This window comes from Terrapene carolina, unplaced genomic scaffold (genome assembly GCF_002925995.2).
Source record: "Terrapene carolina triunguis isolate 2854851 unplaced genomic scaffold, T_m_triunguis-2.0 Scaffold67, whole genome shotgun sequence".
Lineage (NCBI taxonomy): Eukaryota > Metazoa > Chordata > Testudines > Emydidae > Terrapene > Terrapene triunguis.
In genome coordinates this window covers 22,490,761-22,514,123 of record NW_020664418.1, presented here as the reverse complement: position 1 = coordinate 22,514,123, position 23,363 = coordinate 22,490,761, and the positions used below count along the sequence as shown (strand labels likewise).

Sequence of the window (23,363 nt, the reverse complement as noted above, 5' to 3'; positions counted from 1 at the left end):
AATTGGGGACACCAGTACTAGACAGTATTCCAGTAGCAGTCACACCAATGCCAAATGCAGAGATAATATAACCTACTTACTCAATATTCCCATTTATTCATTCAAGTAGCACATTAGTCTTTTTGGCCACTTTGTAGCACTGGGAGCTCATATAAATTAGCCACCATGACCCTCAACTCCTTTTCAGAGTCACCACTTCCCAGGATAGTCTGCCAGTCACACCTGTAGTATGGCCTGTGTTGTTTGTTCCTAGATGTATGACCACGTTTTTAAATCTGCTAATCCTGTGTCCCAGTTGGGAACAAAACTGCAGTGATAGCAATACTCAAAAAGGCCATCACATTAGTTATGGGCCTTTTGCATCTGAAAAAGGAGTCCTTGGAAATATGGACATTCTTGCTTTGTGCCATAATTTCTGCCCCAAACATTTAATTTAAGCCTGGAAAGCAATCTGAGCCACATTAAAAGAATTCAAAAAGAGGCAAACCAGAGAGGTTGTGGGAGTGGAGAAACTGAGAGGGATGTATATTCCTTGCAGAAGCACTTGGCTACTTGGAATCAGCTACTCCTCCAGTGATCAGCTATTGTTCTAAAGGAGTTAGATATGAATAAAAATGAAGCACTGTTTCTGTGAGGTCCTAGAATATTTCCCAAGGAAGACTCAGAAAACTGACAAATCCAGAATAGACAGCAACTCTTGGGTTATGTGCTGTTCCTGGAGTTTGTAGAGTGGGAGGGAGGAAGAAAGGGAATAATTTTAACCTTTTTCTTCCCTGTCTACATGTGCCAAGGGGTGGGTCATGACTGAAGGTGACTTATAGAATACTATAAAGCAAATGCTAATGATTCATGTAAGATTTGTTTTACTGGTGTTTGACCTTTCAGTATTACCTGTACTTTTAGTGGCACCAGTGTCACTGTTGTACCATATTTTATATGCATCTCTTTATTCTGTAACCTGAACTTCTGCTTTCTAGTTTTGAAAATATAAACTATGACAAAATCATGCTTTATACTGAAAATAGACTTATAGCATTTATAGTGATCATGCTCTCTTTGGAGTGGAGAGAATATAATATTTTATGACTCTGCACTTTGTTATGGGCTTTAGCCATCCATAATTACCTTTTTCTATAGAAAGAATTCCTAAAATCCAAATATAACTGGGCTACTATCCATTAGATATTTCAATCCATGCTCTATAAAATGCCAATCGCAGGCAGTTGAATGGTCTACATTATTACATAACTCAACAACAGTAATAACAAAAACCTATTGGTCGAATAAAAGATTGAAATAATTATATATTAAACATTCTAGAGGCCTGAATCCCTAGTGCTTCTGAACTTGCATGCTTTTATAATTTGTGTCATCTGGCACCTTTCTACTTAAAACAATCTGTGTTTTTCTTTAGAAGTAGTAATTGTACAGGCTCTGTTATGTTTTCTGTGTTTCATTTCTTTTCATATCTGGAATGAACTTTGCTTAACATGAGTTAACCTGAAGTTTGCCAAAAAGTGAAAACATCCATCAATAATCTTCATAAACACAGTAAAGTATTTGTGAGAACAAGATTTATTCTGGGGCTCTCTTTTGCCCTATTAACAGCAATTCGGGGTTTATAGTATGCCTTTCTCTTTATCTTTTAGCAGATAAATAAAACACAGTGTGAGCTGCTGTCTGCTTTAGTAATTACTCCTGAGGGCATTCTGTGCCAAAAAATTAAAAATTCTGCATACAATATTTTAAAATTCTGCAAATTTTATTTGTCAGATAAATGTGGAGCCTCCATCATGGCATTGGGGAGCACAGGCCACTGGCTGCACAGGGTGGGAGATCACAGTGCAGCTCCCCCACCCCCCTGGGACACGGACTCAGCGGTGAGGCTGCACCCAACCCTGACACAGTGCAAAGACCGGGCCTGCCCCAGAAACACCCCAGGGCACTGCCTCTCCATGCCAAGTGCATCCAGTGTGGGCAGCCAGACTCAGCAAGGCAGGATCCAAGTGTGGAGGGGTTTAGTGTGGGGGGATCCAGGTATGGGTTGAGAGGGTTCTGTGTGGGGCAATCTGGGTGCAGGTGGCTCAGTGGGGAATCTGGGGGTGGTGGAGATCTGGATGCACTGGGGATTGTTGGGGGGGTTCTGAGTGCAATGGTAATGGGGCTCTGCAAGGTGGGGTCTAGGTGAAGGTGGTTGGGGTTCAGCGGGGGAGGGGGTCTGGGGGTGGGGGGATAGAGCTCGGCAGGGGGGTCAGTGTGAAGGCCTCAGTGGGGGGAGAACAGATGCTTGGGGAGTGGGGCTCAGTGGAGTGGGGATCTGGGTTCAGGTGACTCGTCGGGGTAGGGAGAATGGGGCTCATCGGGGGGTGGAAGGTTGTGGCTCGGTGGGAGGGTCTGGGTATGAGGGGGTCTGGATGTACGGGGGTTGGGTGGATGGGGGAACAGCTCCCTCTACAGGGATCCCTCCCCCTGCAGTTGAGGCGTGATGGGTGCAGAAAGAGGGGGAGTTTGCAGAGCTTCCTGCAGCTGGGGTAGAAATCTGGGGGGGTGGTCTGACCCGGCTCTGGATGCCATGCCAGGGGAAGAGGAAGTCTCATCCTCCCCAGCCCAGACGGGACTAGCAGCTGAGCCTGGGCGCAGGGTAGGAGCCAGCAGATGGGTCTTCCGCAGTCCCGCCCCCTGCCCCATAGTGATTTACCTCTCTGCCAGCTGCCCTGGGCACCTGAAACATACTGCTGGGGGAGGGTCACATGACCACTTTGTGGCTTCCCTGTCAGAAAGTCATTTTTCTGTGGGAAGCAAAGAAATCTGTGGGGGACATAAATACGCAGTGGTGCAGAATTCCTCCAGGAGTAAGTAGTGTATTGGATAAATTGACTTAATTCCATTTTAGATGAAACATTTAAAAACCCATTATGTAAAACACCATGAGACTGTATATCTCCTGTTTTGAATGTAATGGAAAGTACTTTTTGCACAGTGCTGATGTGTGTGCTTTCAAAAGTCACTGCTGAAGCTGTAGAAGTGCATAGGTGAGATCATTATAACGACTGGAAAGAGAATTCTGAATAGGCAAACACAGCAGTGGGCCATGCAAAGTGCAACTGCACAGAACAAAACCAAACACTTTAGCTGAAAGAGGGGGAAACAAATATCTTCATGTTTTGTGTGTAAAACTAATTCACTTCATTAAGCATAAAGAAGCCTTTCCTTTAGGAAGTGCATTATGTTTATAACACAAAAGGTGGCTTATGTTCTGTTTTTGTGGGATGCTTTAAACAAACAGTTCTTTGGCTGTATTATATACAGTATTCTGTATGTAAATGGGTTGTGCAAAACAACAGCCTCTTTGTTCTTATTTCAGTCACAGTGGAAAATATGCTGGTGATTAAATGTGCAAGCTTGAAGGGAGAGAGAGAAAACATTATTTATGTATGTAATTTACTGAACATTTCCAAATCTGTTTTGAGCCACTTAACTTTATAAATGATTGTAACAACATGTTTAATTATGTACATTAGGTATGTTTTATGGTATTTTTGTTTACAAGTAGAGTGTGTAATATGTTTTAAACAAGATATACCTAAAAATACTTGAAATTTTTCATTCATTTTCAGAGGAGGATTGCTTTTGTAATAATTTTACATACACTGTATAGTATAAAACGGGAGACTAGTGAAAAAATTGTAGCCAGCCTTTACTGGCTCACTGACTCTGAAAGCCACCTCCTGATTCAGTCTTTTAAGCTTTGCTCTGAAGCTCATTACAAATCACTTCTTGTAGCATATGCTGCATAACAACATTAAAAGTAATATGGAATCCCAAGAGCAGCATTAGAAAAATAGGAGTAGTATTCAGGTGTTATGTCCTGCCATAAAAGGACAGACAAACCTTCAGTCAATGCATGTATTTCTCTGACCATCTCATTGTTTAAATCTTTTGACTAAAAAATAAGTTATTTAAAACAAACCGAAACATTTTACAATCCACAATTCCCTCAGAAGAGAAACTGAAAATAAAAACTACAAGCAGTTTACTTAAAATCTCAGTGACCTTTTAAAGTGAGGTTTTCTGCAAAGAATGCTGCCTTAAAATCCCAGCCCTGATGTATGGTCGATGACATCACATCCAATTATAATGGGCTTGTAAAATAAGGTCAAGTGAACCACAGAAAAAAGGATTATTTTCTGCTTTTTGAGTGTAGAAGCAGGTTGCAGGTTTTTCAGTCTAGCCAGCACATTTCTCCTAGGCAGTACACTTTTATAATTGTCTTACCTATCTTACAAATTTTAAAAATCCTCCTCCTTGTGCATTTTACAGTGGTATGGCTGTAGAATACCTATGAGGCATTTTAGTTTCACTATATTATTTAAATGATGCACTCTCTTAAAACTACAAGGTAAAATTATAATTGTTGTTTATTATCATAATCTACTTATTTATGGCAGTGCCCCTCTCCAAACATTCTAAAAGGATGATCTGTACTCCAAGGAGCTCAAAATCTAAGGATGGGCAGACAAACCTAACAATAACAACCCAGTTGCTCTTCTCTAACACCTTGAATTAATAAGCTCAAAGAATATAAAAAATAACTATTTAATTTTTGTTACCATTTATATTTTACATTTCACTAAACTAGAACAATTAAATTAGATTGGGTTCTCATAACAAACCAGTCCAGTCTTGGAGTTGCAAAAAGTGATTGTGAATGTTTAAATCTAAAGCAACTATTTCTGTTGATTTTTAAAAAAAAATAATGAAGGTATATGTGTTAATACTATATTTTGTATAAGCTTGTTTTTAACAAAAAAAAAGTTAAGTCCTGTGGTCCTCACTAATTATTTTGAAGTCCTTACTCAGTAAAATTTCCTGTTGCCTTTTACTTCTGTTTTCCTTGGCTTAAATGGAACTTCCGCCTGACTCAGTAGAAACTGATGATTGACTTCAGAATTTCACCCAGTATTTGGGGCCTAAGCTATCTAAGAGTGTGCTTTCAAATGAGCATTAATATTAGCATGGTGAGGGCCTATAAGACACATACAACAAGGATGTTTTCTTGGTAGATTCTGGGATCCTGCTTTCTACCATTAGCTTTTTTAAGGTGGTAGACACTTTTGCTCAATGAGAACTGCACTAGTGTTTCTACTGTGAGTAGTGTTCCTATGGGTACTCCACTGTAGGTGTCCTTGTATTCCTGTGCTGCTGAAGGGAAAATTTTGGTAGCAGTGTCTGTTAGGCCGCACATGCTCTGTCTCTCCTCATCCCCCACCGCAAGGCTAGCCAGCATGTGTAGACTAACCCCCACTCCCACACACACACACTTAGTTCCTTCTCAACCGCCCCAGCTACAGATGGAGCTATTAGCTGTCCATTAGTGACTATTACCTCATCCTTTGTAGCCTACAGCTTAGTTTTAGTAGTAGTTAGTCTAGTGTCTTTATTTTTTCCTTTATCTTCTATAAAATAAATATATAGATGGATAGAGTTTACTTTCTTTCTTCCTGCCTGTAATGGGATTCACTCACCACTGTGGCGCCTCCTGCTGGCTGTCTTGGGAATTCGTGTGGTGCCTCACCGCTGTCATTCCTGCTCTAGGACCCACATCTCTCCAAGGACTGCAGCATCCTCTTCATCGACACAGCCCTCTGACCGTGCCACACACTGTGCTCCCCCCTTCCGTGGGACCTGCAGTCCGCTGTTCAGCCACTTCCCTTAGTGGCTACTTCAGCGAATTGTCTGGCCACTTCCTCATGGCGCCAGCATCCTCGTTGCCCTTGCCTCAGGTCCTCAGCCTGCAAACCCCAGCCACCAGCCGAGAGCTGTCTCTCACTCTCCCAGTCCCTGCTAGCAGCACTGCTCTGTCCAGGGTGCTGGCAGTTCTCTCAGCCTTCCAGAGACACAGTCCTACCTTCCTGAGCTCCCACCAGAGAACTGCCTTCCTCTGCCCTGCAGCTCCCTTTTTATATGGGCCTAGTTGGCCCTGATTGGGTGCTCCCTTCAGTCCTTCTCTGATTGGCTGCTTCCTGCGCAGCCTCCCTAGGGCTCTATTAACCCCTTAGAGCTCAGTGTGGCACAGGTGCCCCATCACACTGCCCTTCTCATTGGGGGTCCTTCCCCACACCAGGGCAATGTCCAATTCTCCAGGCTTCAAGAAGTGCCTCTCATGCAATGAAGCTACCACTGTTGCAGACACACTCATGGTGCATTCATTACTTCTGGAAAGGACACATCCCTCAAAAGTGTGCTGTCTGCCAGCAGTTTAGACCTTGGTCTCGCAATGACAGACATATTCATGGAGATGGCTCTCGGACCATCTCTGGACAAGTGCCAAGAGTCTTCAGACAGATGTGAGTCTTCCCCACAGCCCTCAACATCCAAAGGCTATGGGGTGAAGAAATCAGCCACCGACCTTTCATAAATAAAAAAAGAGAGCGGGGAGTCCCCACAGGGAGTCACGAGCTAGTCGCAAACAATCCCCAGCATGCTCGATGTCCTCTGTACCGTCGACACCAAGACAGGCCTAGCTTGGTACCCACGGCTCAAGAAAGACTACAGCAGGAGGTACCATTGACATGTCCACAGACCCAATGAGAATGGGCATCTAAGGAGAAGGACAGGAGCAAACACTCCGAGATATCACCGATAACCCAATGCCCCATCAGTACTGATGCCTCATCCAGTACCCCAGATGGCTGATGTGGACAAGATCTCCATCCCACAGGCACCGCCAGCGGTACTGAGTTGGTCAGCACCACTGGAATTCCAGCACTCAAAGGATTTCCGTGTAACTGACATGCCAGAGTCTCCTTTCCTTGGTACCGGGACCTCCGCACCGAGTCTCTGTCCAGCACAGAAATCTTGCCCACTGCCTTGCCACACTCCCCCCGACTCTGTAGTGCGGACTCAGATAGCGAACCGGAGGAGGGAATATCTCAGGATTTTTCCCAAGCTCCCTACAGTGCCCAATACAGTAGGGCCCCTGGGCATATCCTCAGATGGCCCCACCACTGTTGTCCTGGTATGGCCATCTGTGAGCACCACCACCAGGCTCCATACCACCGCCGCTGTGGCAGCTATTCTAGGACCCCTGGGTTGCATACTGCCCCCATGCCACTCAGGTTTTTAGTTCCACTTATGAGCCCCCAAGACACACTTCATCGGCCACAGGATCCAGGACTTTGGAGCCCCCAAAAGAAATCCTGGAGGAGTGAGAGGGCGATGTCAAGGAGGAGGCGACCCCAAAAACTGTATCCTCCTCATCCTCCTCCCCAGACGAGGTTGTCATGCCTCCCCCACCATCCCTGGAGGATGATTTTTGCCTGTTCCAGGATCTTGCAAAGAGAGTGGCTGACTCTCTCTCCAGATACCACTGGAGGAAGTCAAGGACACACACCACAAGGTCCTGGACATCCTCCACTCATCTTCCTCCTCAAAAGTTGCCCTCCCTATCAGGGAGGCACCTCTCAACCCCATGAGAGCCATCTGGCAGACCCCAGCATCAGTCGCACTGACTTACCTGTGAGTGAACAAAAAGTCCAGTCAAGAGAAACAGACTTCCTCTTCTCCCACCCTCCACCCAACTCCATTGTGGTGAATACTGTCAATTCTCATGGCCGTCAACACCACATGAGGTCCACCTCAAGGCGTGCTCCTCAGCCATGCTTCAGTTTTGATCGTCAACTACCAAGCCCTCACGGCAAAGTATGATTAGGTGAACAACTTGAAACTAAACAGTTTTATTGAGCAGCTGCCCAAGTTACATAATGACCAATTTAAGGCCATCATTCAAGAGGGGCAGCTAGTAGCAAAGATGACACTAGAGTCTGCCCTTGATGCAGCCAGTACTGCAACCAGATCCATCTCCATGGTGGTGGTGATGCAGCATGCCTCTTGTTGGGTTTCCCGAAGGAGATGCAAGCAACCATGGAAGATCTTCCCTTTGAGGGCACTGAGCTCTTCACAAGAAAACTGATGCCTCCTTTCACACTCTGAAGGTTTCTCAGGTCACTCTCCATTTGCTGGGCATCTACATGCGAGGGCAAAAAAGAAAATGTAGTCCACAGCCCCAGCATAAGCCACACACCTCCCAATACCTGGCTCAACAATACAACGACCCACAGAGAAAGAAAACTAAATTCTCAAGACATAAACCATCTGGTCAGCAGTCTTCCTCGTCCCAGCCATCCATGTCCAAACACCAATTTTGATGTGTTGGTCGAGGTGCCAGCAGACCACTCCCCACAACTGCTACAACCAACCATTCCTACCCACCCATTTGGCCACCATTTAGCAGCATTATGCAGCACCTGGGAGTACATAACATTGGACCAATGGGTCCTAGAGATCATTTGCCATGGGTACTCTCTCCATTTTACCTCCCTGCCTGCTCCACAGTACCCTTCCCTGTCCCTCTTCAGGGACCCTTCTCATGAGAGTTTACTATGACAAGAGGTAGACTGTCTCCTCCAGTTAGGAGCCATAGAACCGGTGCCTCAACATCTACGAGACAAAGGGTTCTACTCTTGGTATTTCCTAATACCCAACAGAAAGCGGGGCTGGAGACCCATATTAGACCTCAGAGCTCTCAACAAGCATGGTGAATACCCACTTCTTCGGATGCATGAGATGCATGCATGACATGCATCCGAAGAAGTGGGTATTCACCCACGAAAGCTCATGCTCCAATACATCTGTTAGTCTATAAGGTGCCACAGGACTCTTTGCTGCTTTTACAGATCCAGACTAACATGGCTACCCCTTTGATAGCTCTCAACAAGTTTGTCAAAGCTCAGAAATTCAACATGGTCACTTTAGCAACGATCATTCCAGTGCTGGAACAAGGAGACTGGTTTTCAGCCCTCGACCTTCAGGATGCGTATTTTCACATCTCAATCCTATCGACTCTCAGACGATTTCTCAGATTCACTCTGGGACAAGACCACTACCAGTATGGGGTGCTCCCCTTTGACTTATCATCTGCCCTGAGAGTATTTTCCAAGGTTCTCTCAGTGGTGGCTGCCCACTTATGCTCCCAAGGGATCATGATCTACCCTGACCTGGACAATTGCCTCCTCAGAGCTCGGTCTCCAGGAGGCTCACTGAGTCACCAAAGCCAGAGCTGGGCCTGCAGATCAAACCCCAGAAATCAACCTTCGCTCCAGTCTAGCACCTGGAGCTTATAGGCACAGACCTCGACACTCTACAGGCCAGAGCCCTCCGACCTCAGCACAGATCTCTCTCTGACTACACTCAAAGAGACTGTTCAAAACAGCCCACAAATATTAGCCAGACACTGCCTACAACTTTGGGGCATATGGCAGCGGACACAGTGCTAATACCACACTCCAGACTTCACATGCAGTGCCTTCAGATGTGGTTCAGCTCTTTTTACAGACCAAATAGGGACAGACTAGACCAGTGTTTCCTAATCTTGGGACGCCGCTTGTGTAGGGAAAGCCCCTGTTGGGCCGGGCCGGTTTGTTTACCTGCTGCGTCCGCAGGTCTGGCCACTCGCGGCTCCCACTGGCCGCAATTCGCTGCTCCAGGCCAATGGGAGCTGCTGGAAGCAGCGGCCAGTACGTCCCTCAGCCCGCGCCGCTTCCAGCAGCTCCTATTGGCCTGGAGTAACGAATTGCGGCCAGTGGGAGCCGCAATCGGCCGGACCTGCGGATGGGGCAGGTAAACAAACTGGCCTGGCCCGTCAGGACTGCCTGTGCCTACTTCCTTCTGCTGATCAAAGGGCCACACACAAAAGTCCTAACAGACAACGTTGACTGTATGTTCTACATAAATTGACAAGGGGGAGCCCGGTCTGCTTCCCTCTGTGCGGAGGTGATGAGACTATGGAACTGGTGTATCTCCCAACAACGTCACACTGTCGGCAGCCTACCTCCCAGGTACACAGAACTCAGTGGCAGAGTCTCAGTCGCAAATTCCCACAAATGACCACAAATGGGAACTAGACCCAGTAGTACTTCACAATCTATTCAGGCAGTGGAGGACATCAACCACAGACTTGTTCACCACTTCCCTGAACAAGAAATGTTCCAGCCCAGGAATAGGACAACACTCCCTAGGTGATGCTCTCCTCCTCCCTTGGGATGGGGACCTCCTTTATACCTTTCCCTTCCTTCCCCCTGCTATCAAAGGTCCTCCTGGAAATAAAAAGAGACGAAATACAGGTCATTCTGATCACTCCTTTGTGGCCGAGATAGACCTGGTACCCTTATCTTTTTTGCTCAGCTGGCAGGACTCGGCTTTTTTTTTTTCTCTCCCAGCGCCCCCCCTCCCCCCCGCGTGTGTCCCGATACATTCTTCCCTCATCTGGTCACCCTACTCCCACATCCCTGGCCAGGACCTTAGCGACCAGGCTACCCACACACAGGCTACCCACACACAGATCCACTCTTTCTGAATCAAAAAGCTCAAGTTTCAGTTAGAAAATTGATATTTTCACATTATTCCATTTTAGTAAAAACATTCTAAAGGTTTTGGTTTGCTTTCAATGAGGAATGAAAACAAATTTTGAAATCTCAAAAGTTTCCATGAAACACAATTGTCCTAGAACACCTCTAATTAATATTAGCTTTACTCATTACTGAATTTGTGACTTGAGCATAGGAGGTATTAATCTGCACATATGAATTAACAAGACTTTTGGGTTCCACCTGGACTATGGAACATAATAACTATGGAGGCTATCTTGATTGTATCACATCAGTTTTCCCAATTATTTTTGCTGTTTTTATTATTACATGTCCAGACTTACAAGCCCGTATTTTCAAAGCCTGGAGCTACTTTTTGCTCCAGTATGGGCAGTTTTGTACTGCAATCTTTTATATGTGCAAACGATGGCATTTACTAAGTACTTTGATTTATGGTGTCACTCAGTTGCGAGGATGTGCACAGGACATCAGTTGCACCTGCAAATTACTGCAGGTAAATTATGAAAGTCTGCTGCACACAGGTGGTCAAATTTTTCTCTCATCTTCACCTGTGTAAATCTGAAGTCATTCCATTGGCCGATGATGGGTCTCTTCTTTATTGGAGAACAAATTGCTGTGTGGGTAATGAAAGAGATAGAAATTATTAAACTGAAAGTCAGCAATAGTAAGTTTTTAGAGATGATGATGATGATGTCAAATGTAGTGTTCCATGAATATCTTGTGTATTCTTTGGAGTCTGCTGCGTGTTCTTCCTCACATTCTGAGTTTTCCTTCAGAATCCTTTTTAGTGAGTGATGTGTGGATTTCTGAATCCATGAACTGTACAGTTTATATTTCTGCCTGTGTATACAAACGGCATATTTATTATTATTGTAATGTATACTACTTTGGTGAACCTGTTCTAGAATTTCGTTGTGTAAGGGATTTTCACTTTCATATGCTTCTCTGATAGCACCAAGTTTCTTGTTCCTGTTCATTGACATTCCTCTCCCTTTAAATCATATGTCTGTCTCTCTCCTGCTCATCACCTGGGCTCATCTATGGAGCCCAGGACTTTCACAATCTTTCCTTCTCCTTCTCTTTCTGTTTTTGTGCCACCTGCTTACCAGCTGAATATCTGCAGAGCCTCCCCAGTTTACCCTATTAAAGTATCCTGACACTCTTGATGTTTGTCAGTGCATCCTTTTGCTTGAACTAGTCCTCCTTCACTTCCATATTGTGGGGAGGGGGAGGGAGACTGGCTCTCCTCCTGCCTTTCTGCTGTGGACCCAATTGATCCATTATTCCCCTGTGCCAGCCAGCTGGCTGAGAAGCCATCAAACAGCTGAGCAGAGCAGCAAGAACAGATCCGGCTCAGTGAATATGTTAAGTGACTGGAACTTGCTGACCTATTTGCTGGATTTAGTGTGCTTCCCTGGGGTTGGCAGGTTTCCATTTTCAAATGCTGGTCACTTGGGGAGTATGTAATTAAGATGGCAAGGATAAATTTGCATCTGTTGGTACTTTTGTTTCTGACTTGCTTCAGCCAACAAGATAGCAGTACATTGATTTACAGCATGTAAGTTATTTAGCTATTGGAAGGGACAGAAATGTCATAGTTTTTAAGATAAAGACTTAGATTCTCCAGAATGTTCTTTACCCATTAAGTTCTATTGTCCCCTATTTAACGGGGGTTTTTCCAAATATCCGCTGTGAACCACTTTCACCTCCCGGCCATTCAATTCCTTACAAGCATCACTAAGCTTGCAACAATATAACCCAATAGGTATAGCAGCTGGGAAGCAGCTGCACAATTACTAAATATGGAGAAAGTATATTAGCTTATTAATTTTGTGTTGATATTGTACATCACAGTTATCTTTCTGCAGTGTTAGATGCATTAAATGCAAAACAGGTGGCTCTAAGAAATGGATACATTTTAAAAATTATAAATGTGTTGGGGAAGATGCTGCTATTTTAATTTCAAGTATTTAAATCTGGGCAATATATTATTTAATTCTATTTTTTTTCTTTTAAGTGCCTGGTATTATTGTTCTTCAAAACATATCATTGTGCAGCTACTAACGCAACACAAGGTAATAGACCTGGATGGACTAATTTCATCTTTTGCCATCTTTCTGGGTTTCCCTCATGCTATTCCAGAGGTGCAAACTATCTGCAATAAGAGTGTACACTTCTTTATTCCTCACCAGTTTTTCTGTTGACATTTTTAAAAGCAAATAAAATTCTAACTTGTATGTTTAAAATACTGAAAGCAATTAAATTGGCCAATGTATTTCTAAAAATTAGAAGTCAGACTCATATTCTCTTTCTGGCAACAGTTATGTGTTGGATTTTGTACCCAAGAAAAGCTGTAGTAGTTTGTGTAACATCAGTGGAGTGTGGATCCAGAAACATTTAAAAAAACATTTTTAGTCCTCAGATATATCTCTGGATATAGTTTTATTCTTTGTTTTTAAAGTGTGTGTTTGGGTTAAGAGAGAGTTACATGCTGAGTGAATTGTACAAAGCTAATTAAGATTATATCAAATAGATAACAATTGGCAGCATTTATTATCAAATCTGCTAAAAATATTTGCAATCCTGTCATCTGTATCACCAAGATAAGAAGTGACATTCTGCTGTGTGTCTTTTCACAGGATCTGTTGTTCAGCGTGTGTGCTCTCAATATCATCTCCACAATTGTCTGTGCTTTGGCAACTGCAATGTGCTGCATGCAGATGGTTTCTTCTGATGTTTTGCAAATGGTGAGTGCATTTTAATGACAGTTATATTCTCTCTGTCAATATGTCTGTATGTTATATGCAGATATATTTACATGTATGTATTTATAATTTATACATGGGGGGGTATAAAGTCAATGATGGTTGGTGTGGTATAAAAGTTTTGTCTGGAAGAGAGATTTTGAAACTGCTAAGACGTGACCATTAACTTGACAAGTAACAAGTTCAGTTTTCAGCTATCACACTGTTCTGGCAAATCTAGGCAGCTATCCATTAGTGTCTCAGCTGTAGTAGAGGGCATATACAAAAAGCAGCAACAGCTGTATATTCAGTCATGCACTTTGGTATGCTGCACAGAGTCAGGAGGAAGGACTGGCACAACTAGTTACATAGGCATAGTTTAAAAGTTCCGTTTAAGCTGGAAAAAATAACAATGAGTTTGAACTGATTACAGAAATGCAACCATGTGCCAGTGTAGGCCTCTGGCTGGTGCAAAATACCATTAGCTGCCATTTTTACTGCATTTAATCATGTGACATATGGATACAAAACACCTTTACAGTCAAATGTGCCAGCAACTGGTTACAAACTTGGTCAAAATTTTTTGTGTGTATGGAGCCTTAAGTAATTGGTGGGGGAGAGTGGGGCGGTGGTGGTGGGATATACACCTCTACCCCGATATAACGTGACCTGATTTAACACGAATTCAGATATAACGCGGTAAAGCAGTGCTCCGGGGGGGGGGTGGCTGCACACGCCGGTGGATCAAAGCAAGTTCGATATAACGCGGTTTCACCTATAACGCGGTAAGATTTTTTGGCTCCCGAGGACAGCGTTATATCTAGGTAGAGGTGTATTTATAAGTAGGTGCAATGCAATCATGGCTCCAAAGGTGCATGATAAATGCAGTTTCTCATTGGTGCATAACATAAGTTGTGCATATATGTGTGTGTGTGCTTATAAATAGACATGCAGTGCTTGTTCCATAATCCTTCTTTCGTGTCATAAACAGCATTGAGAAAGAGTTCTCTCATTTCAGCTCATGAGACAGTGTGTGTAAAATATTAATCAAAAGAAGATTTTTATCATATGGTGTATTTTGTACAGAACCATAGGTCTGTTTTTTTCCTTTTCTGTAAATGATCTCAGCTGCAAGATGCCAGATAACTAAAGGTCCTGATCACAAAGGAGTTTTCTCACCTTTCAGTAATGAAAGGGAGAATAACTGATGCTCAGACCTGATAAGATCAGTCTGTCTAGCGTAACAATAATGTCATGCACCCAGGAGTGTAGTCATGAATATTCAGAGAAATTTAACTCATGATTGTTTTATGTCATTTAGCAGCACATTTCTGTGGAACAAAAACATACAGATGACAATGTTCCCACTGGAATATTAAAGTGCTTGGTTGCTCTTCTTTTCCCGATGGTCATGATTAGCCTGAAGATTATTCATTTCCCTACTCTCTGAACCACAATCAATACTTTTTCTTTCTGATCCCCTTTTCTGAAAAGCATGTACAAAAAAGATAGGAACTTAAATAGGAAATAAAATGAGTTAGCCTTGAAAATGTATTTATATTTCTCCCCCTTTTCCCACTTTCCTTTTCTCTTGTTCTTTGTTCTCTCTGATTCTTCATTTTGAGTCTCTTTCCTCACCTTCTGTTCTGCACCTTGTTTCTGTTTTCTCTTCCCTTATATTTATTTTCCAGTTCTACATGTTTTTAGCTATCCCATATTTCTTTCTTCTCGTGGCCTTAGACATCCTTCTTCTATTTTTCTTGCTTTCAGAGACAAGAGGTCCTGAAGAGCCTATCTTTCCTCTCCTCAAGGTATCCATATTTTTTCATATTTATCCCCAATATTTTTCCCTCTCTTCCTTTCCTTCAGCTTTCTGGGGCCAGATCCTCAGCTAATGTAAATCAGCCTAGCTACACTGAAGTCACACTTTCTTACATTAGCTGAACATCTGGCCCAGAGGTTTTCTTTGCTTTTCACTGTCCTAACCCCAATGGTCCTGTTCACAGAAAAACTTTTAACCAAGTTTGTTTCTCCTCTTTCCTCTGTAGGCTCCCCAGTCTGATTCACTTCCTTGCTTACAAGTTCATATTCCCTGTTTCTGCTTCTTCTTCCTCCTCACTAAAGCACAACACAACCCTGTTGCCATCTTGTGACAGGAGGGTTTCACCTTGGCAGTGTTAAGATAGTAACATGGGGAAATGCTTGCAGTCGTAGATTAAAAGGATTTAAATATTATAACATATTTCACTCAGTGCTCTGTAGAATAGTTAAATCCTCCTCCTATGCCAATAGAATATACTACACCTCTACCTCGATATAACGCTGTCCTCGGGAGCCAAAAAATCGTACCGCGCTATAGGTGAAACCGCGTTATATTGAACTTGCTTTGATCCTCCGGAGTGTGCAGCCCCGCCCCCCCGGAGCACTGCTTTACCGCGTTATATCCAAATTCGTGTTATATTGGGTCGCGTTATATCGGGGTAGAGGTGTACTTCATTACCATCCATAATCAGGCTGCAGGGAACAATCCTGCGCTGATGTAAACTACACATAATAAACTATATGGTCCAATCTGTCTCTTCTATCTATGATTTTCTATTCTGCATTAGTGTGTTCCTTGCCCCAAAAGTTAGCCAGATGGAAAGAACTTCTTATTTGTTATCAGGACTCCATAGTGGGCTTTGGATAACAGCTGTTGATAATGATGGTGGCTTTTTTTATCACGTTATATAATTCTGTTGAAGTATCCAATTTTCCCTGTGGATGATGTAATTCCCATATGCTATAGGTGTTCTATTGCTTAGCAACACAGAGCAACACAGAACTTAACAAATCTGCAGCTATGCTTCATGAATCTTCTTCTTTCTTTATGGCTTGTGCATATGATAGTTATCCAGATTCACGTGTTGAAACTCACTACATTTTATTGCATATAGACATTTACATTATGTATATTTGATGCACTGATCTTGGATGAGTTGTCCATAAATGCTACATATTTGTAACAACCTTTAGGGTAAATTTGCCTGTGAATTTGAAGATCCTTAGTTGTTAAAAAAACAAACCTGTACTTTCAAGCCTTAAGGAAAATCTATTAGTTCTAGTTTTCTGCTAACAGCTCCCTCCTTGGAATCACAAGTCTAAAACCCATAGATTTTTTTAATCACAATAAACAGTTCTGCCATCTGTACCTAAAGGTATAAAACTGAACTGGCAGCTCCACAGGAATTCATCAATATGAGCATAAATAAATGTGTTTCCAGTTGTCCTCACAGAGACATCTTTTTTTTTTACTGTCTAGACAAGGAAACTGATCACAAATAATTCTAAACTCAATTAACTACTTTGAGCATAAAGTTTAAGTTTTTTATTTGTTCCCATATGTATTGCAAGAATAAGCATGTGAAGTCAAAGGCCTTGACGAAATGCATGGTGATTACACTTGCCGATATTATTCATCGCTTGGAGTCTAACAGTACCACCTTCTTGATATTTTTTTCTAATCCAGTATTGCTTAATGCAAGCTAGCCTCTCCTTACTTTTTATGTATGCTCTTTTTAAATGTCACTTTTTTCATAGCCCTCATTTAATTTTACATTTGCTTATGATAGTCTCATAATTGATTTTGGGTGGTGTTCAACCACCTGTCTGTACAGTGCTGCTACTTACTTGTAAGCAATGTTTAAACTGTATATTTTAAATTACATTTAAAGCTCTGTTTTTAGCATTATCCCCCAAAACCCTTTTAAAATAATCCTCTCTCCAAATTCAAATTTCTTAGGGACAGATTTTGATACTCTTTGTCATCTAAAGTAGTACCTTGCTCTGCAGGAAGCTGCATATAAATATTTAGGGCAGAGATCATCCTAAACCCGGGGTTGTGAGTTCAATCCTTGAGGGGGCCATTTAGGGAACTGGGGTAAAAATCTGCCTGGGGATTGGTCCTGCTTTGAGCAGGGGGTTGGACTAGATGACCTCCTGAGGTCCCTTCCAACCCTGATATTCTATTCCATTCCCTTATTTGTGGTACAGAGGTTAATAGAGTGAGGCCCAGTTCCTGATTGGGACCTCTTGGTGCTAGCAAAATTCAAATAGTAAATAATAATAATCAAGGAATAAATGTACCAGAACCTTGGCCTTTGATTAGGATTAACCCCTCCTTTTTTTTTAATTCTAAAATTCTGCATATGGCCACCTTCATCATGACCTTGTCTGTTTGATGCTATATCACTGACTCAGTTTTCAGTGCTATGTATTGGATTCCAAACAATAAGGCTTTCAACTGTGTACTGAGTAGTAGCTTCACCACCACCAAAACAAAGGAGCTGCTTGAGATCCTGAGCTGTAAGTAAATTGTTCAAAAATTAGCATAGCTTTCAAAAGAGGCAGCACGATGAAACATGCATGGGAGATGCAACTGATGATGCATGTGAACTTGTTTGATGTAGGAATGCATTAAATTTTTTAGCGCCATGGAAAATATTGACTCCTAAATAGAGCTATGCGGGAAATGGTTTTCCCATCCCACCAAAAAAAATTTGAGATTCCAAAAAGTGTCCCATTTTATTTTGGGGTGAAATTTCCCCGAAAAATGAGATGCACGCTCTAGAATAGCCAGTTGCCCAGTGGTTAAGGCACTTACATGGGACTGGGGAGACCAAAATTCAAGTCCCTGCTCTGGCTATATAGCCCTAACCACCAGAATACAGTGTCATTCTCTCTGGCTCAGTGAATGCTTACTAAGGTGGGCCACTCTGCTAGAAGAGATTGAGAAAGCCACTAGTTTGGTGGTTAGGGCACTTGTGGGGTGTGGCAGACGCTCAAGTCAACGCTGTTAATTAGGGACTTGAACCTGGATCCCACATCGATGGTGACTGCCCTCCCCACTGGAATATTGGCTATTCTGGGGTGGGTGTCTCTCTCATTTGAACCAGAAATTCCATCCTGGACCTGAGAAATCTTTCTAGATGAAAGTTTCGTCAAATCTGATATATTTCTGCAAACAAGTGGCCACGAACAGTTCTTGTTTAAACGAAACAGCATTTTCAGATTAAAGTTTTTCATCAGAAAATTCCCAGTCAGATCTACTTTTAAATAAAATTGTCTATTTAGTAGTAATGAGCCAAAATCTGCTATCTGACTCATGATCATAAGGCAAGCAAAGACAGGCCCAGTATTTTTAACCCAAGAAATCCAGTATATTTCTGTTATTTCACTTGATTTTTTGAACCTAATAAAACCTACAAATAAGTTTGTCTAATTATAATATATTGTGTTTCTTGATTTATTATCTGACAGCTTAATTAAAATAAATGCACTAGAACAATATCTACCCCTTACATTTTCAAAGCAGTTTACAAGGATTTACCTCCACAGCTCCCGTTGAAGTCCGTAGACACATGTAGTTAACATCCTGCGCAGCACTCTTGGTAGTGTATGTACAGCATATGTTCTGTAGTGCTTTATATCTCAAATATACACATGGGTGGTGGGGTGTCTCACACTTCACAGTTTCTGTAGGCCAGGTTTGTTGCACATACCACATCAGTGGCTCCTTGCATTCCTTCATCATCCCTGCTAGCTTCCATTCCTGTCTGTTTCAGCAACTCCTCCTGTCAGATATTCTGAGAGTCTCCCAATCCAGAGTCCCCATTCTCCCCCACCATGGCAGAGTTTCTGTGTGTGTCCCCATTCCCTGATTTTCCTCTCTGCCTCCATTCCCCCAGTCTGCCCACAGGACAGTGGCTTTGTATACCGTCTTGCCCTTCCCACCCAACACCAGGGTCCTCAATCTCCTGCCACTAGGGGTTCTGTATGCCTCCCATGCCTCATGTTCCCCATTCTACCCCCATTGTCAGGGGCTCCGTCTGTCCCCATTCCCCACTTCCCCACCTTCCCCCCATGGGAGGGGCTCTCTGTTCACGCCTATTCCTGGGAACCTGGATCAACAGTTTTTAATAGTTACTGTACCTATCTAATGGAGTAGGTTTTCCTCACAAAGTTCAGCCTATTGCAGAGTTGGATGGTTTTCCAAGAACCAGGGTCCAAACATTCATGAAAACATCCTTGCACCACAAAGGTTTTTCACGGTGAATGGATCCAGAATGCATCTCTCTCTTCTGTCTTATACTGAAATCAGCCTTTTGTTTCCTTTTTTTTAAACGTTCGTGTGGTTTTGATTGTTTGCAGTTGCCTTTGGTGGTTTCCCATTCAAAGTCTTGGTATTGCACAAGGCTAAACAATTGGACCTTCCATCACCAGCTAAACAAGGCAGGGTGACAACTCACCATTATCCAAGTGTGCCATCTTGGAGTCACATCTTCACAGCAGGGCCACCCATGCTCCCTATCAGGCCAGGATTCTGTTTCTCCCCATTCCTGCTCTCCATATCCTCCCCACCAGACCAGGGGCTCTGTTCTCCTGATTGCATTCTCCTCCCCCATGCCAAGGGTTCTATGTATGTCTCCTTTCCCTCAATTCCTCCTTTCTTCCCCCTGAATTGGATGGGAGGAATGGACATCTGGTTTCCTCTCTCTCCCACCATGGAATACGCTTTGAGGAGGCAGGACATTAGGAGGAAGAAAGGAAGCCTACTTTTCTCCCCTTCTGGATGAGCATCTACCCCATCGCTCCCAGAAGGAGTGAAATTATTTCTACTCTGTGTGTTGGAGAGATAAGGCATTTAGGGGGTCAACATGTTAAACTCTATTAGGAGGATGAGTATGGTCATCGTTGTTCTGATAGCCGAAAATGGGTGCTATCAACAGATGACAATGACTTCATTTGTCCCTCATTTCCCTGCTTGCAATGCTCTGATTTTTCCCCAAAATCAATAGTCTATTCATTTCTAGAACATTCCCTTAAATTTTGAAATTGATCAGATGTGACATTCTGTCATTATTGCATTACATGAATACAGACAAACAGATTTATACCATTGAGTTGTGTGTAAGGCCTCACAAGCTCAGCCAATTAGATGTAATAAGTTATGATTTTATGCCTATTTAAATGTAAATTTTATATTTAATCAAGAGTTTATTTAAGGCATTTCAGGATACAGTTTACAGGGTATTTATTCACTTGTTACTTGGATAAATTCTAACATGCTTCTGAAAAATTACCCCTTAAAATGTTGCCATATATTCTTCTATGAGTGTCTTCAAAGCCTCATTAACGTATCTCTCTGTTGGGATAATATTAAAGAACAACCTTGATTAATCAAATCTCATGATGGACATTTGGTAATCTATGGAATTTTCAATGTAATAAATAGACATCAGAGGACATGACCCTATTGTATACTAGGGAACTCAAGATAAATAAGGTTTAGATATTCAAGATTGAATTGTATACATTATTTGCTGTTGTCATGATTGTCACACTCCATGTTAATAAGTTAACATCGTAGGAGTTTTTTAAAACCTCCCAAATCTCTCTCAGCCTCCTTGCTTGGCAGGTGTTCCACTCAGAACTTGCACCCATCAGTCTCTTATCACTTATTAGCTATGATTTTGTAAAAATAATTGTTGCTTATGTAACTAATAAAGGAATAAAAGTACTATTAAGAGCCAGCGATAGAACAAACAGACCTTTGGTGAGAGTGCCACATGCAACTCTGCTAATGGTATTAATTTCTCACCTGCCGATCTGTTGAGAAGATTGGCTAGTATTTTTAGTACGTATGTTGTAATTTTATATTCCCCTTTTCTTTACTTTTGTACTGACATAACAGTAATCTTGGGTTTGGGATTTTGTTGCCAGGGGCCAGGTTTTGCTTACTATATACCATCAAACAAACAAAAATAGCATTTACTAATTGCAAACTAAAATAAAAGAAAATGTGTTAACTTTCTGTGTAGCTGTGACACTCTGTTTCCCAGACCTGAAGAAAAGATCTGTGTAAGCTCAAAAGCTTGGATCTCTCACCAACAGTAGTTGGTCCAATAAAGATATTACCTTACCCACCTTGTCTCTCTAACTTTTTGTTTAATAATTGCCCCTATTTTCTATTCTCTAGTATATTTATATAGAATCTTTTAAAGGGATAAGGCCTTGCAGAGTGTCTCTCAACTGGTCCTTTTTGGGGGGTGGGGGGGGAATAGTGAGCCAAATTTAGGTGGCGGTTCTTGGATTGTGCTGTTAAAATCCAATTCTGTTTAACAAGAAAAATGCTCACAGAAGGAGAGAGACAAGAATAGCAAAAGGTAAGAAAATGCAGCTTTTGTTTCTGATGCTTGCAGTTAAGGAACAGGCGCAGCATATGGCACAAGATCAAATTAGCCGCTCTGGAACTCCAGTTTTACTCTCTGGGCTTGGAAGAATATTTTTCTAGGTTGCTCAGTTTGGATATTGGCACATTCCCCCCCCCCTTTCTATTCCTGGGGGAATTCTGCACCAAAACATTAAAAATTCTGTGCACAATATTTTAAAATTGTGCATATTTTATTTGTCACAATATAATCCAGTTTCAATTATTTTGGTAATTTATTTCAAAATACCTGTCAGCAAGTATGTTTGTAACAATACAGACAACAAAAAAGATTCAGGAAATAGATTCCTTACTAGGCATATTAATACAAAACTTTGAGTAATAATTCATTTAAACTACAATACAGAGACATATTTCCCACACCCTTCAGAAGCAGTGCAAAGGCTTGTGCGAGTCAGAGGTAATGGAGGAGCTGAGGGAGAGGGAAGTAATTGCTGGGAAGAAGCCCAAGAGTGAACCTGGAGGGTTGTTGGGTGTGGGTGGAAGAAGTATGGAATAGAGTTTTGGGGGGGAGGAGAGAGTTGGGGAACCCCCCTCATGCAGACCCTGGCTGACCACTAGCCTCTCTTATTCAGTCAGACATATCTGCCCCTGTCCCCATATGTCTCTGCACCCTCATCAGCCACCCCTCTCCCACCTGTGCCCCCAACTAGCCATTCTGAACTCCAGTCTGTAACACACACACCCCAGCAGCCTCATGTGCCCCACTTGTCCGTCCCCCACATATCCCATGCCTCCTCACCTGGCCCCACAAGCAGGGCGCTGTGAGGAACACATCCTCTTCTCTTCCCTATCCCCAGCTGGCTGCTCCCATCCTGGAACATCTACCCTCTGTTCTGGCACCACAGCAGCCCCTGGTGGGTGAAAGGCACAACTGCAGGGCCTCTCCAGCAGAATGTATTTTCTGCAGGGGGGCATGAATTCTGCACATACACAGCGGCACAGAATTCCCCCCAGGAGTATCTTTCAAATCATGTTCAGGCTGCTAGGAACAATTTTCAGCATGCCAATCTGGTCACAGCAAAGGACTGCTAAGTTAAATATATTCTGGTTGATGAAACTGGACTCATTAGCTTCAAAGCAAAAAGACAAAGATAGGAAAGGTATTGGCGGAATGAAGAAAGGATAGATATTGACAAAGAGGAAGTAGAAGGAACATTAGGTTTGTGACTCAAGGACACAGCCATGGAGATGGTTCCCTCTTCTTGTCTGGTCTGGTTAGAACAGGAGAAACAGATCGGGGGAGGCGGGGGAATCTCCACTGGTGTGATAGTAAATCCCTGAATACTTTTGTGATGGTTTTGGTCTGATGGTGATGTGGTGGTGTGCTGACTCTGGATGATGTGAAGGTGATGATGTTTCACGCTTCCTGCCATACTTATCCCAGAAAAGAAACATTCATTGGATCTGGCAACTTTGCCCTGGCAAATTTGACCAGTGAAGATAGGTTTCCAGTGGTCCAGGTTATAGACACTTACTTTTGTCTTGAAAACATTTGGGGCTGTTGTTAAAACACTTGTCACCTCACTGGAAATTGTAAAAAAAAAAAAAAAATCTACTCAACAGTTCTTTGGGTTCAAGATAAACTTATTTTAAAGTATTCCTTAGACTCTACTCTGTGTGTCCTTTCAACAGTAATTTTACATAACATGGCTATAGGTTAAAATTACATTTGGCCACCACTTTCACCACTGTGGCCAATTTAAGACTGTATCCTGGGCTAGGGGTCATCACAGTAGCTAATGCTTTTCTATGTAAAAGCACCTCTTGCACAGAGATGCTAATTAAGTCAAATTATATGAAAATTCTGTAATTTGAAGAAATGTCCATTAATGATCAGGCTGTCAGTACCAAAGATATTTTATTTGAATCTTAAGGCAGCTTTAAATTCACATCTTGATTAAT

At 42.6% G+C, this 23,363-nt stretch overlaps 1 protein-coding gene across 1 annotated transcript in view; it reads left to right on the top strand.

The window, feature by feature from the left end:
* FAM189A1 (family with sequence similarity 189 member A1) overlaps nucleotides 1-23,363 on the top strand; it is a 431,767-nt gene that overhangs the window by 358,608 nt on the left and 49,796 nt on the right. Inside the window, exon 5 of the mRNA XM_026648452.1 lies at nucleotides 13,085-13,192. Within this exon, the coding sequence (XP_026504237.1) occupies nucleotides 13,085-13,192 (108 nt within the window). The remainder of the gene's footprint in view (nucleotides 1-13,084; nucleotides 13,193-23,363) is intronic.